The sequence below is a fragment of the Falco cherrug genome, chromosome 9 (assembly GCF_023634085.1).
Source record: "Falco cherrug isolate bFalChe1 chromosome 9, bFalChe1.pri, whole genome shotgun sequence".
Lineage (NCBI taxonomy): Eukaryota > Metazoa > Chordata > Aves > Falconiformes > Falconidae > Falco > Falco cherrug.
In genome coordinates, this window is record NC_073705.1 from 38,826,974 (window position 1) to 38,840,689 (window position 13,716).

The 13,716-nt window shown below is 42.9% G+C and overlaps 1 protein-coding gene across 2 annotated transcripts; it reads right to left on the reverse strand.

The window, feature by feature from the left end:
- Nucleotides 1-280: 280 nt before the first annotated feature.
- On the reverse strand, nt 281-13,399 carry VPS26A (VPS26 retromer complex component A). Of its 2 annotated transcripts, none has more exons than XM_055719990.1 (9): nt 13,280-13,399; nt 9,953-10,102; nt 8,181-8,253; nt 5,811-5,967; nt 5,171-5,335; nt 4,596-4,702; nt 3,474-3,542; nt 2,768-2,910; nt 281-1,886 (listed from the first exon to the last, which is right to left on the reverse strand). In XM_055719990.1, exons 1-9 carry the CDS (start codon nt 13,280-13,282, stop codon nt 1,773-1,775), a joined length of 981 nt encoding a protein of 326 aa, XP_055575965.1. In that variant the 5' UTR covers nt 13,283-13,399; the 3' UTR covers nt 281-1,772. The 2 variants fall into 2 exon arrangements, with proteins under 2 accessions (XP_055575965.1, XP_055575966.1); XM_055719991.1 differs by lacking the exon at nt 13,280-13,399 and adding an exon at nt 10,841-10,862.
- Between the last annotated feature and the right edge of the window lie 317 nt (nt 13,400-13,716).

Genomic DNA, 13,716 nt, shown 5'->3' on the forward strand with positions numbered 1-13,716 from the left:
CGCGCGCATGCGCGGCCCCGCCCCCAACCGGCGGCTGCGGAGCCGGAAGTGGCGTCACAGGTCCCGCGCCGCCGTCCCGTCACCGCAACACGCTGCGACGGGCCGAGCTCATCAACAAAGAGGACGCAGGTGTTAGTGAGAATACAGCTGGTTTAATAATTCCCAGAGCAGCTCGGTATGTTTCCCGTTTATTATACATGGTTGCACAATCTGAGGCTGGTTAAATACAATCACGTTTTCAAAACCTCTTGGAATCACAACATGCAAGTGACCATGAAAATATTTGGCTTTTTTCACTTTATTCTTTGAATTTCTGAACAGGCACTTACATGAGGAAGTTAAATTTGCTCTCATTCAAAGATAGCCGCGTTAGAAGTATACCAGCATAAAGTACAGAGTCTTGGTCTGCTTTATCAAAGTGCCACAGTAATAAAACAGTTCTTACAGAAATGTAATTCAATTATTTACTTACTCATAAAGTAAGGTTACCAATGACACTTGCACCAGAGTTGAGAAGTCTTGGTTTAAAGGCCAAGTGAACTACAAGTGCAAGTAGCCTTCCACACAGCAGGCCTCGCCTCACACCCAAGCCACACACCAGGTAACAGAGGACACGCTCAGTTGCGAGCGGGTGAAGGCTAACCCCTTTAAGCTATTTCTTCATACACTAAATGCATACGAGATGATTAAGACAAACGATCTGCTGCGCCTGACAAGCTTCTAGCAGTTTTAAGGCCTGCCTGGCTTCAAAATATCTTTCCAGCAGACCACAAAAAGCTTGTTTGCCCTTGTAGCAGGCCCAGGTGGAGTAGGCAGAGGGTGTCCTTTGAGGACGCTGTGCCTCTCCTGCCAGGACAGTGAAGAGACAGACTGTGAAGACAGCGGAAGCATGAAGCCAGGAGGAACCACATAGTTTCATGTATTTGCAAAATAATCGATGTTACCAGCATTTATTTCATCAATAAGGGATAATTATGTTCAAATGCTTTACCCACTCACCACCTGAAAGTGAAATCATGACAACATCTCTACAGTCACTAGTTACAGGGCAACAAACCCCCAAAAGTCAGGAGTGACTCGCATGAAAGGCTTGGAGAAGTATGGCAGAGAAAACTGGGGGAGGGAGGGCAAAGATGCTTCCTAACATTCTTTGCTACTGACAGATTCAAAGCTTCTTAGAAACCTTGGTAAGGTGTCTGAAGGCTCCACAGTTACCATATTCACAGTGCATATACATGCAGTTTGTTAAACCCTGTCTAATGTAGTAATTAGAAGTCTTTAGGACCAGTTCACCATAAACCTCGATTTTTAGTGTGATTTAGTCAGTTGTGTCTTACTGTAGTTTCAAAACAAAACAAATGCAAATAAGCAACATTGGAAAGAAACATGCAATAAACAACATGAGAGAAGGGAAATGCTTTAGTCTACACTGTACAGGTGATCAGCAAAATCAAATATGCCAGCCTACCATGCATGGAAATAACCAGATTTAAGCTTATGCATACCCAAGTGCATATAACATTATCAAATAAAAGTAAATGTGCAGTATAAAATAGTAGCTTAAGAAAGTTCCAGTGTTTGAGAAAGCACTTTATTTTAAATGTATATACATACTTGAATGTTTAACTGAAGAACGCTTTAGTAGTATGGTAAATGCAGCACTGCAAGATGAAGGAAGACAGTCGTAATGGGAATTTTGGCCTTCTTTTCCCACAGGCTGCTGCCACCTTTAACCTGCTGAAGCATTGCAAAGTTTTTCACCTTGTACCAGTTCACATTTCAGGTTGCTCAGCAGATGCTTGTGATTCCGGAGATTCAAATCGCTGGTGAAAGTTTGTCCGTTGTTTCCTCAGCTTCTCAGGAGCTTTTCTCCATAAAATTATTTCCTGTTTGAGGAATAAAACACTTTTGAAACCACCATGTACCATTAAACCAGCAGCATCAAGTATCTGAAGTTCCTGATAGACAAAGACTTTTGGAAAAAGAAGGAAAAAAAAACCCCACACCACAAAAAACTCTGCACCTCCTCCCATTACTTACAGAACAATGCAGTACACATGCAAAGTAACAGAAAGATGAAAATTAAGTCTACGCTTAAAGTCTAATTTAGTTACCTTTATCAACCTTGACCAGTCACCTCTTCCTAAACAACTCTACTCCCAACTTTGATAGTATTAAAGGGTTCAAGAACAACTTCTTCCTCCTTTTCTCAAAATCCAAAGCCCATCATAGCCACTGTATGTTCCATTTGCCTTTTGTTTTCCTTAATTATACTGCCTTGTCTATTCTTCAAAGGGAAGATTCTCATCTAATCCACACAGCTTGATTTCAGTGAGCCTTTTTGCTATTCCTTTCCTCAGCATGACCTCAACTTTTGTTTTTGGCCAAACACCTTAGACCTTATTACAGTTCTGCAATTCTGAACCTAACTGAACCTGGGCTAATGCTGGGAGGGGAAATTATCTGCAAAAGAAAGCAAGCAAGCAAATGCACCTGTAGCTCATTTTACACACAAAGCATTTTGCCTGGATATTCACAATGCAAGGTTGTTTATGGCACTGAGGTCCTATCCTTGCTGAAACAGTATCCATCAAATCCCTTGGCTCCTTTTTGCAAGCTAACATTTTCTATACAGCTTCCAATACACTTGCCAGCAGAAATGCTTATGCCATACATGAAGCACAGGTGGCTTCTAACATGCCAAACATTCAAAGCAGCATGTACAAGAGCCTAGGTAATTCTGCAACAAGATTCCTATAAACCATACCTGCTGTTTGAAGTATCGTCTGTCTTCTTCATCCACAAGCACTAGATTTAAGAAGTACCTCACGGAAAATTTTTTGTTCACATCCCTCATTGTTGGAGTTGGGTCATAGCCTGCTAAGAACAGTCTTATAGGAATTGATTCACCTTAAGAAAAGAAAGTTTCAATTAGTTCCTTAAAACTGAATGGCATTAATGTAGGTTCAGAAGACATGCAAAATAAAGGCAATTTCCCAAGCAGTGTCTGCGTCCTTTCCTTGGTTAAAGGAAAAAAAAACCAACAAAAATACACCAAACAAAACACCACCACCACCACAAAACATCACCAACACAACACTGAGCTCACAGGCAAGTGTGATACCGAGAGTGGGAACACTTCCTCAGTGGAAGCATGGTAGCCAGGCAAGACAAAAGGATCTTGAAATCTCTAGAGCTAGTCTACACCATGGAGTCAGGTTTGAGGCAAAGACATAAAAGCATTGGCTGTAACATTTCCAGTGGTAAATAAGGGTAAGATTTACCAAGTGAAATTCCCCAAGTCAATAAAAATGCCTGCTTCAAATAGGAAAATCCACTATCATTTCAGCCACCTAAGGCTAAGTGGTTTCGCCAAGAAAAATTTATACATGTAATCTCTTCTCCTCCAGACTTTTTTTTAATACAATTTTAACTCAAAGTGCTTACCCTTTAAAACAAGCACAGTTATTTACCTTTAACTGGTGCACCATCCATGATTTCATACTTTGCAATGGTTTCAGTCTCTGTTGTGGTACTGGGTCCTGGTGAAACAAGTTTTCACTGTGAGAACACACGCTGCAATTTTAAACATTTACAAAGCTTTATCATAGCAATTCCTACTCTGCAGAATTTAAATTACGCAACACTGAAATTTCTGCCTTTGTCTTGCATACGAGTTACACACAGCTAAAGCAAGAAAAACCCTCTCTGAGGCAGACCATCTATTTCTTAGTCTCTCCTTCCCATGCTGACACAGAAGAGTCAGCAGCCAGTGCTTCAAAGGAGCCCTGGGTATGCAGGCTTTAAATAAGGGACAAGCATGGCAGGGTAGGACTTGTGAAACCCTTCTATTTGGTGGGCTGTGCCAGCAATTCATACTGCTACGCCATGATCAGACTAGAAACCTAAAGGGTTATCACCCAACCCAAGGGTCACCTTTCTCCGGGGCCTAGGATGAAGAAACCAGAGTGCCTAAATTAGGCACAAAAGCCAATAATAAAGCAGAGCTTTCTGCCATTCCTCTATTGCTACGGCAGCTTTCTCATTACCCACACAAGCAACTCACTAGGGGCCCAGCCACTGGGGAATGAAGTCACAAGCCACACACAGCCTCTTACTGCCTTCCTAGTTCCAGGCTGTTTCTGCTTCAAAGCCTCTTGATATTTCCATCTTATCAGTTTGAGGCTGACTGAAAACGCCACATTTCTAGAACACGAGACATTCATGCTAACCTTTACCAAGCCCATTTTACCAGCTAATCTCTGCTGAGACAAGAGGATCTTCAGGATGCATTTTACACCTTTTCCTTTGTTCATTATCAAGGCTGATTAAGCTGCTGCATATTTATGCCCAAGTTCCATTTACAAGGGTTTGCATTTGTGAAGCTAGCCTAACAGTTACAATCCCAGAACAATGCTACAGACCAACAATGTTGCTAAGTATGATTACCAAAGCATGAAATTTAAACAGCAGTCAAACACCAGTGAGAAAGAAGCACATGGAACACTAGTTTAGCCAAAGCTGCACTCTCTGGGTTTGCAAAAGGCTCAACCAGCACACAAGCTGCCATTTCTCTTAGACTTTGCTTCTCTTACCAATTCCAGTAATCTCCTTTTTGATCAGCTGCAACTCCATATGCTGAATTTTTATTCTCACTAAGAGGAAATAAATTTTTCCAACAATCACATCCTTTAAGTGATACCTTTAAAGGAACAGAACAGGTGTTTTCATTAAAGAAACACAGCTTTTACACCTTCTTGAGTACAAATTATACAGGCAGTTACCTTATCTGCCTGTTGACTACTTGGAGGTTACTTCCCCACTAAGCTAAGCACATCAGCCAGACCTGTACAATTAGCACCCTTCCATCATCACAGTATTAGTAAAGTAAGTACTATAGTTATAATAAAAAAGCTTAAATGCAGAAATCAAGCCTTAGATATTTGCTAGTGCCTTTCCTATTAGTACTAAAGGCAGAATAGATAAGTATTCCTCAAAAAAGGCCACCCACTGTATAATTAGTAACCAAACAGCCCAACACAATACTCATTGAACATGTTGCTTTACATTTTAAGACTCCAGATGCCAAGGTTGTTCATCAAATATTATGTACTCTGCCCTTTTTCCTGATATATTTACCAGAATATGGTTTATTCTAAGTGACACTTACTTTGACTTATTGTATTCAAACTCTATATGAAGACAGTCTTCAATGCCTACTTCCATTTTAATGGAGTTGTTTACATCTGGGTACGTAGCAAGCTGGTGAACAATCAGATCATATTCTTTCACCAAGTCTGACAGCCGTCTCACTATTGTCACTTTCAGAAAATACCTAGGAAGGAAGCCACCAAGTTAGCCCTAATTATTCAGAATAGCCTAAGTAAAAGCCCTTATGTTCTGAAGTACAGGTATTCTTTGAAAGACAAGAGTACATTCTCATAAGATGAAGCAGAAAAGAATAAGACACCAAAATACAAGACAAAACACACAGATAGAAGTGTGGGGGCGTTTTGTTTGGTTGTGGTTTGTTTTGGGGTTTTCTTTTTTAGAGGAGAGACATGGACTATCTTCCCTTGATTGAACTAAAAGAATTTTAGCTACACAAACAACACTGAGCAATTCCAAACAAAGTAGAAAATCCTGATCTCTAAATAATACAATCTCAACAACTCAAATCAAGGCACGCTAGCTACCAGCTGTTACATGTCTGATTTGAATTCCAAAAGGAGGAAGATGGGGGAGCAGGCAGCAAAATTGCTAAATTATGTATTTTCTGCAGGGGAGGAGAAGGCTTCACAGTTACAAACCTCAGTCTGACGTTGGCACCAATGTAGGATTCATATGGCTTTTCAACCTGCATGAATTCAAAGTCATAGCTTCTGCTTTGGGTCAGTTCTCCAGGTAAGGCCAGTTCTTTCACCAAGTTTACGAATTCATGGGTGTTGCTTTTGTCATTGAAGAGTTCTAAAGTTGAAGAAAGGAAAACATATTTCAGTGTTTATTTTTAGCAAACAAAACTGCCTCTAATTCAGCAGGAGCAGGTGGGAGAGGACAACAGAAGCAAATAATTTGATTTAAGTTACATCTATTTGACCAATTGTTTTATCCAGTCTGTCAAAGTTATCTTCAGTTTCAGTAACATAGTAATTCCTAAAGAGCTAACCGCAACAAACAGGACACATATTTGAAGCTTCACTAGTGCAGCATCTTTTTTTAATGACAGTTTAGTTAGCCTTAATAAGTACTTCTTGCCTTGCATTTTCCGTAATTACCATTGCCTGATTTTGGCTTCCAGCATTTATTGCTGAAGGGACAAAATCCTTTAAGCAACATCAAGACTGGCTCATTCAGAACAGGCCAGTGATCCCAGCTGGTCTCCCACAAATTAACAACACATATCAAATGGCTTATTATTACTACTCGTCTACAATCAAATGGCTTATTACAATCACTGGTCTAAGTCAGTGATTTGGAAACAAGTCCTCAACACATAAGCATAGACACAGCAGTTTCACAGCAACAGCATCTCCTGTCCCCAGACCAGTGTCACTATTATTCATCCCTAAATACATGTCATGCAATTCTCACCAAGATAAAAACTTAGGAAGTCAGGAAAAATTAACATTACCATAAAAAAATTCGAACACTTCTGTACATAAAACCAAGCTTCTCTACAATTCACAACTGAAAATATCAGTGATAGTTGATTTTACACAGACTGAAGCTTTTCAGAAGAGAACAGAACAACTAAACACACCAACTCCACAGTTTATCATTGCCAGTTTGGTAGAAACTGATGCTAACTAGTAATTGCTTGTTTTCTAATACGACTACAAAAATACAGAAGTACTTTGTTTGTTATGACAAGCATTTATACAATACAAAATTTATTTACTGTTGCATATCCAATACTTTTTGTGCCAGTCAGAAAAGTTGGAGTCTGAAGGGTCGGTTTAGAATGCAGCTGGAACTAGTTTCCAAGCACAGAGACAGATGGCACTACTGGAATGCTTTTTGTATTACAATATTAAAACCTGAAAGAATACAAGAAAACATGGACAAGTGCAAAAAGCAGCAACTTAAAGCACTTCTGCTTAACTCTGAAGACTTCTAAACAGTAGCACAACAGAAAAAGCCCCAGAAACACTATATCAAATTAAAGTCATTCAGAGAATAAAATTTATACATCAGAGTAGGCGAAGAACAGCCTGTACAGCTATTAAAAGACAACAGACTAAATTAAACTGACATACCTGAGCTCTATTTTTTTCTCCCCATCTCTAAATGCCTCAAATGCATCACACTGCTGTTTTATTCTGGAGGTTTGCTTTTACAACCCCACTGATCAAAACCTCAAAGAATAAAGCCGCAGGTGTCAGTACTCAGCCATATCTGCTCATAACATTTCAGACACAGGGTAGCCGAGCCTACTGACTGATCAGAAACAGAGAATTTGTGAAATTCCAATCAAGGTTGATTGTACGAGGCTGAAACTTGAAGAACTACTTCCAAGGGGGACAATAATGCAAACAGCCCTCTAACAGACAGGGAAGAAATTTTAGCATCAGCCTAAGGATGCAGAGAGATTACCTTGACAGGTAAGAAGTTAGATGTGATCAAGACTCTTCACAGTTCAAATCTGACCAGCCTTAGATACAGTTATAAGAAAATTACATTTTTAATGTCAATACCATATTATCTTGCTAAAAAGCACAGAAAACCTCTGAAGCACCAATACTGGTTTATTTTAACAGCTTAAAGCTAGGTTTTAGAAAACCAACCAACATAGAATTTTTAGAAGTATTTTGCTATAGGCTGCCCCATCATTTCTTTTCTATGCCTCTTTTCTTTCAGAGCCAGAATTAAAGACCACAAGTTCAGTTTTCAGAAATCTCTAGTGATTCAAGCTTTTAACAGGTCTGAGGCAGGCTAAATACTCACCATCCCAGTTCTCCTTTATATGTACACAACTTCCCTCCCAATGACCTCTGACTAGCACAAATTAGTACATCACTTGCATTAAAATAAGGAGGATACAATCTTCCTTTGGCACTTACCATCCACTAATCCAATCAGGTAGCAATGTTTGAGCCAAAATGCTGACAGTCACAAGCGCCAGGTTCCATAAACCACAGGCACCTAACTTTATAACTTTAACTTAAATAGCTTAAACTCACCAATTTGTCCTACAAATTCAATTCTAATTCCTTGGTGCTCTAGTCTCTTCCCATGTTTAAAGGAGATGTTCACCTATCAAGGCAAAAAAAAAAAATTAATTTTTTCAACACTTTCACTCTAATACATGATCTCAGTAAAAAAGAAAACATATTACTACATGCCTATGAAAACTGAGACCTCTTCTCAAAAGCACTACCCGAGCTTGAAAGCAACCAAATCAAACAGCTGATTACAAAATTAAGCATTACCAAAGCACCACTAAAGCATTTAAGAAAAATCTAATAATCTGTGAGGCTGAATTTAATAACTAAGTTGGAAACTTTTGAGTCCCAAAATTAAGAATCCAAGCCAGAGCTTAAGCAGAGTTCACATAAGCCAGTCGCGACCCTCTCACCATCTCTGAAGGCAGAGAGCTTCAAAGCATCTTCTGACAGTCCAAAAAAGGACTGCCATGAGAGGTGTTCCTTTGGAATCAACCAAACTTAAGTCCCTTCCTCAGCAGATAGCTAAGTACTGCTGTTAGAGAAGTCAATGCAAAGTAACAGATAATGAAACCTACTATCAAGACCTTCATTTGTGAATTTGATTCTCACAAACAGACCTCACCTCACAAGAAGAGATTCCATAAGGTTACTTCCTATGAAAATATGTAAATATTAAGCATATGTAATGCTTTCTTATGAGGCAGTGATGACAGGAGCAATTCCTGTACCTTAAAATCCAGTACATCATTGACATCAGAATAGGAAGTAAACCACTTGAACAATCCATCTTTGTGGTGAAAAGAAGAGAGGTAGAGGGAAGTTGTCCAATAAATTACTGGTCTTCCAGACCTCCTCATCCCACTGTGCATCCCACCAAAACTCCTCAGGTACCTCTCAGATGTTGCCGATACAAGTGAGAAGCACTCAGGCCAGTGAGCATACAAAAGCTAGTTCTCACAGTTTCCTGAGTTTGAGGCTCACCTTCTGGTATTTTCATGTCACTGACAGGATCTTTCTAGAGGACCAAGATCTTAGCATGAGAAGATATCTTAAGAACAGGAAGATGTCCAGTAACAACAGGACCGTGAAGATCAAAGCAGGTATTTAGAAGTCAATCTCAGAACCCAATACCTGGCTCAAGTGTTTTGGAAGAAAAGTGAATCATAACAGAAGTAGTCAGAGAGGAAGAATAGCTCTAGTAAAATCAGACAGCAGGGAGTTCCTAGGTGCAATATAGATAGTATAGAAATCCTTCTGGTAGTAAGAATTTTATTCCCCCCCCCCCCCCCCCCAAGAAAAACTCTTGTTGACTCAGCAGCCAGCTGAACTTCCTATGTTGCTCCTCTGACGCAATCCCAGAAACCACTTCAGGGCATAAAACACAAGGCTTAGCTTCAGGCATGCAAAGCAGGTCACCAGCCAACAATTACTGTTACACATGCTGGGCTGTGGATTTTGGAGTTCAAGAAGGGAAAGCTGGGGGATCCAGTTTGGAACAGTTTTCTTGTCGGAAACAAGAACAGGATTGCACGTGGTTGTACAAAAAGCCTATTCATAAATACAAGATGACCAGAAACAAGCAGCTACTAATCAAAACATTCAGGTTTATCAGTTGCCTGAATGACTAAGGTTAAGACAACCATATACAGGAAAAGCATTTCCTTTGAATAACAACACAAGCTGAAATCGCAGCTCTTCTTATATCAGTTTTTTATTCAGCTTCCTACACACATCTGCATGCCAGAATCAGTGCAGTAATTAATAGTCACTTGAAATAAAAGCATTACCTTTCCCGAAACGGATTCTCCATCATAGAAGAGAAAATGCTTTTCTACTTTACCATCTTCTGTTTTGATTTCTGCTGGTTTTCGTGTTTCAGCATCATTAAGAATAACATCAATCTCGCAAACAGGAACAAAAAGGCCTCCAAGAAAACTCTGGAATAACAAAATTAACATAAATTACTACACAGTGGACACACCATTTTATATGTGGTATCTACTTGCAGCTGTACACTATACACTGGGGAAAAACACCTGTACTCCCATGAAGTTATAAAGCCATTATGTATTAGAGACCAAAGAAAGAGCAAAGAAAAAAGACAGCTGTTCATCTAGCAAATAATTGAAATCAGGTCAGTAAGAAGCAGCAACAGCTCTTAAAAATATGATGTTTATTAAAAAGTACACAGCATAATTACCATTATTACTGCTACACTACAATACAATACTACCAAGTATTTAGAACATTAGCTTTGCAAGCACAACTTTGGTTTCTATCACTGCAAAGTTTCCAATCCCTGGTTTCACCTAAACAATATTTCTGACAAATTTATTCCATCTAGGTTAGGATTCAAGATATTACACATACCAAAGAATTGCTTATTATTGCTTACACCCACTATAACTTACCCCATAAACAGCAGTAACAAGGATGATCAGAAGTAAAAGGAGTAACAAAGCAGGGTGAAAAGAAACAACAGGGGATATAATACAAGGCATCCTCATGGTTGGTGAAGGGGAACAGGGACTTTTATTTGCTCTCTACTCCTGCACCTCATAGTCCTCTTAGCAAACAAAGAGAGCTCTAGCAGGTTCAAGAGGCAGCAGTTCTTCATACAATCTACCTTAGCTACACAACTCTACCATCAGATAGAGTGGATGTTACAAGTTTACCTGTAATACTGCTCCAGGCACCAATCCTTATGAGCATCAAATGCCTGTCCTCACCTTACAACATTCCCTAGGCACGAACTTTTGACTGGCACCAAACACAAGAAACTAGGAGAGATCATCCTTTGACCTTCCACAAACATTCTTACAAGAATCTGCAAAACATATTAGTGGCTCTGTAGGAAACCCTACAGGGTTAGCACAAAAGCCAATGTTTCCTCCTAAGACTTAGGCACTAACCTGCTTTGATGTACCAAAGCAGAAACCACTAATTCAATGCGATTTTTGGTTCTTTTGGAGAAATTACACTGTGTTCGCAACGACAGCATCCATTCAACTACATTAATGTGGTACACATGAAACACATTCTCACTTTACCAATTTAGTATCAAAACCTGAGTAAGAACACATTGCAAGACATTCCGGGGACCTGAAGTTTGAAATGTAGCATTAATCACAGAAGGTCTGGAAGAAAGTTTGATCTGAACGCTACTGCTTCACAGTAGTAACTCTTGAGTGACTTTTTGCTTACCTCTACAAGGCAAGCACAGTGTGAGCCTGAGCCATAAAACAGCAATTCACACAAGACTAAACTGACTTTGTACTTACCCAGATAGCAAGCAGCCCTAGTCCAATCCACAAAGATGCATATAACTAACTGAAACCTAGTTATACCTGCTTCACATTCTCAGAGGAAAACAGAAGCAGATGACTAACAAGGCAGTCAAATATAAGATTGAAGTCTCTGCCAAGCATATATTCACATTAACTGCTGAAACAAGAATTTGTTTGTTTGGTTTTTAGTGACTGTACACTACAACCATTCTTGATTTTCGGCTCCTGGGGAGTGGGGAAGAGAGAAAGAAGAAAGTCTAAAGACTTGGAATTCTTGTTGAAACTATTTAAAACTGTTACAGAAGTTACTTTCAAGCATGCCTGTATTTTTTCCTTAGAAACTGTACTTGTTTTCCAGAATGGCGTTATACTTTCCCCACCACCCCCCAAACTAGGAAGCACGTTTCCTTTAAGCAAACATTATACAAGATGCTCTCACAGCGCCTTCCAAATTATGAAACTGTACCATCATTTAAAAGTCAGCCAGACCTAACATTGGTAACACGTGGCTTCTTAAGACACTGCATGAGTATTTCAACTGTACCCCTTAGAGACTAGCCATGAGCTCATCCAAAGACGACAAGAACATATGGAATAAAGAAATAAACAGCTGGTATGTCCTCCAGTTGCTACTGAAGACACTGCTGCGGGGAAGCTATGCAAAACAAGAAGTATTTTAAGAAACCATCATATGGCTTACATTACAGCTTAAAAAATTAAGACAGAGAACTAGGGCCTTCAGAAGCTGGCCAAACGCTAGGCTACATTCCTGATTTCATGCAAAAGACAGACGCTGAAGATTTTGCTACATCAGGATGAAAATCAATCTGCATTCCATCCTTATGTGTTATAGCCGTACTAAAGGACTTGCAGGACTCCCAGCAGCTGATAAATGGTGCAGAAATCCCAGCCTCAGCTTCAGACAGAGCCTTGAAAAGCTTCTTCGTATCCAACAGAGATAGAGACACATTAAGGAATCCACACGCTTCAGAAACCTGAAGTGCATTGATCTAGCTGATCCTTTAAAAGACTTGTTTTGGGGTTTTTTTAACCTACCCAGGACAGCACACCGAGCACTGTGCTTAGGCCGAGGCTGCTGAGCACGAAGCGGCCGCTGTCCCACAGCCCCGAAGGGCTGGTTACCCCTCACCGCAAGCCTCACCCGCGTGCCCGGGATTGTCACACGCACTGTCCCCAACGCCTCCCCGGCGGCAGCTGTGTAGGAAATCATGGACGCAGAGTTTCGTGACAAAACCGCGTACTGGGGAAGGCAGGCGCGGAGGGGGAGCAGCAGGGCACATCCCCAGCCTCCATCCGTAAATTATACCAACCGCTCACCCACCCCGGGCATTCGTTTATCGCCATCTCGGCCCCTGGGGCTTTGCCCGCGGCCCGCCCCCCCAGGCCCGCACCGCCTCGCCGTCCTCCCCGGGGACCCTCCGGCGGGGGGCGGCCCCGGCCCGGCGCGACTCGGGGCGAGGCGGGCGGCGGCGGCAGCGCGGCCGCATGACGCAGGCCGGGCAGGGGGCGGCCAGGCCGGCGGGCGGGGTGGGGGGCGGGCAGCGGGCGCTCGGCGGCCGGGCCGGGGGCGAGGGGAGGGACTACCGGGGGGCGAACCGCGCCGGGCGGGGCGGCTCTCCTCAGGCACGGCACGGCGCCACAGGTGGGGAGGGAGGGAAGGAGGGAGGCAGGCACAGCCCAGCCCGGCCCGGAGCGGCCCGAGCCGCCGCCTCAAGCGGGGGGTGCGCGGAGCGGCGGTTGGCGGGTAACGGCCCGCGTAACGGCGCGGGTAACGGCCCGCGTAAGGGCCGCCCCGGCCGCACTCACCATGGTGCGTGCCCCTCCGCGGCCGACTCCCGCCCCGCGCGCCACCAGCACCAGCCGCCCCGGCCCGCGCCCTTGTCATGTGACCTTACAGCCCGCCACGCCACGCCCCCCGCCGCACGTGACCGCCCCCCCCTCCACCTTCCCGTCGCCGCCGCCGACCGCTTCGTGCCCGCCGAGGGCCGGCCGGGGGGCGGGCGGGGTCGAAGCGGGGGGGAGGGGGCGGGCAGCGCATGCGCGACGCGGCGGGAGGGCGCCGCCTAGCGGGCGGGAGGCGGCAGCGCCGCGGGCGGGCGGGAACGGTGCCGCCCGGCGAGCGCCTTTGCGGGATTCAGGCGCTCGGGCGGGGTTTGCGTGACCCGCCGGGGCTCCCGCCACGCAGCGGTTTGTAACTTACTACCCCCGGTACCATCCACAAAGGTCGGGCAGGGCCCCAAAAC

Bases quoted from the DNA above. Each gene is read 5' to 3' on its own strand.
- VPS26A (XM_055719990.1), bottom strand. The intron at 5,336-5,810 runs GTTTGTAACTGT...CTTCCTTCCTAG, and splicing joins GGTGCCAACGTCAGACTGAG to GTATTTTCTGAAAGTGACAA. The intron at 3,543-4,595 runs GTAAGAGAAGCA...TTGTTTCACCAG, and splicing joins AAAGGAGATTACTGGAATTG to GACCCAGTACCACAACAGAG.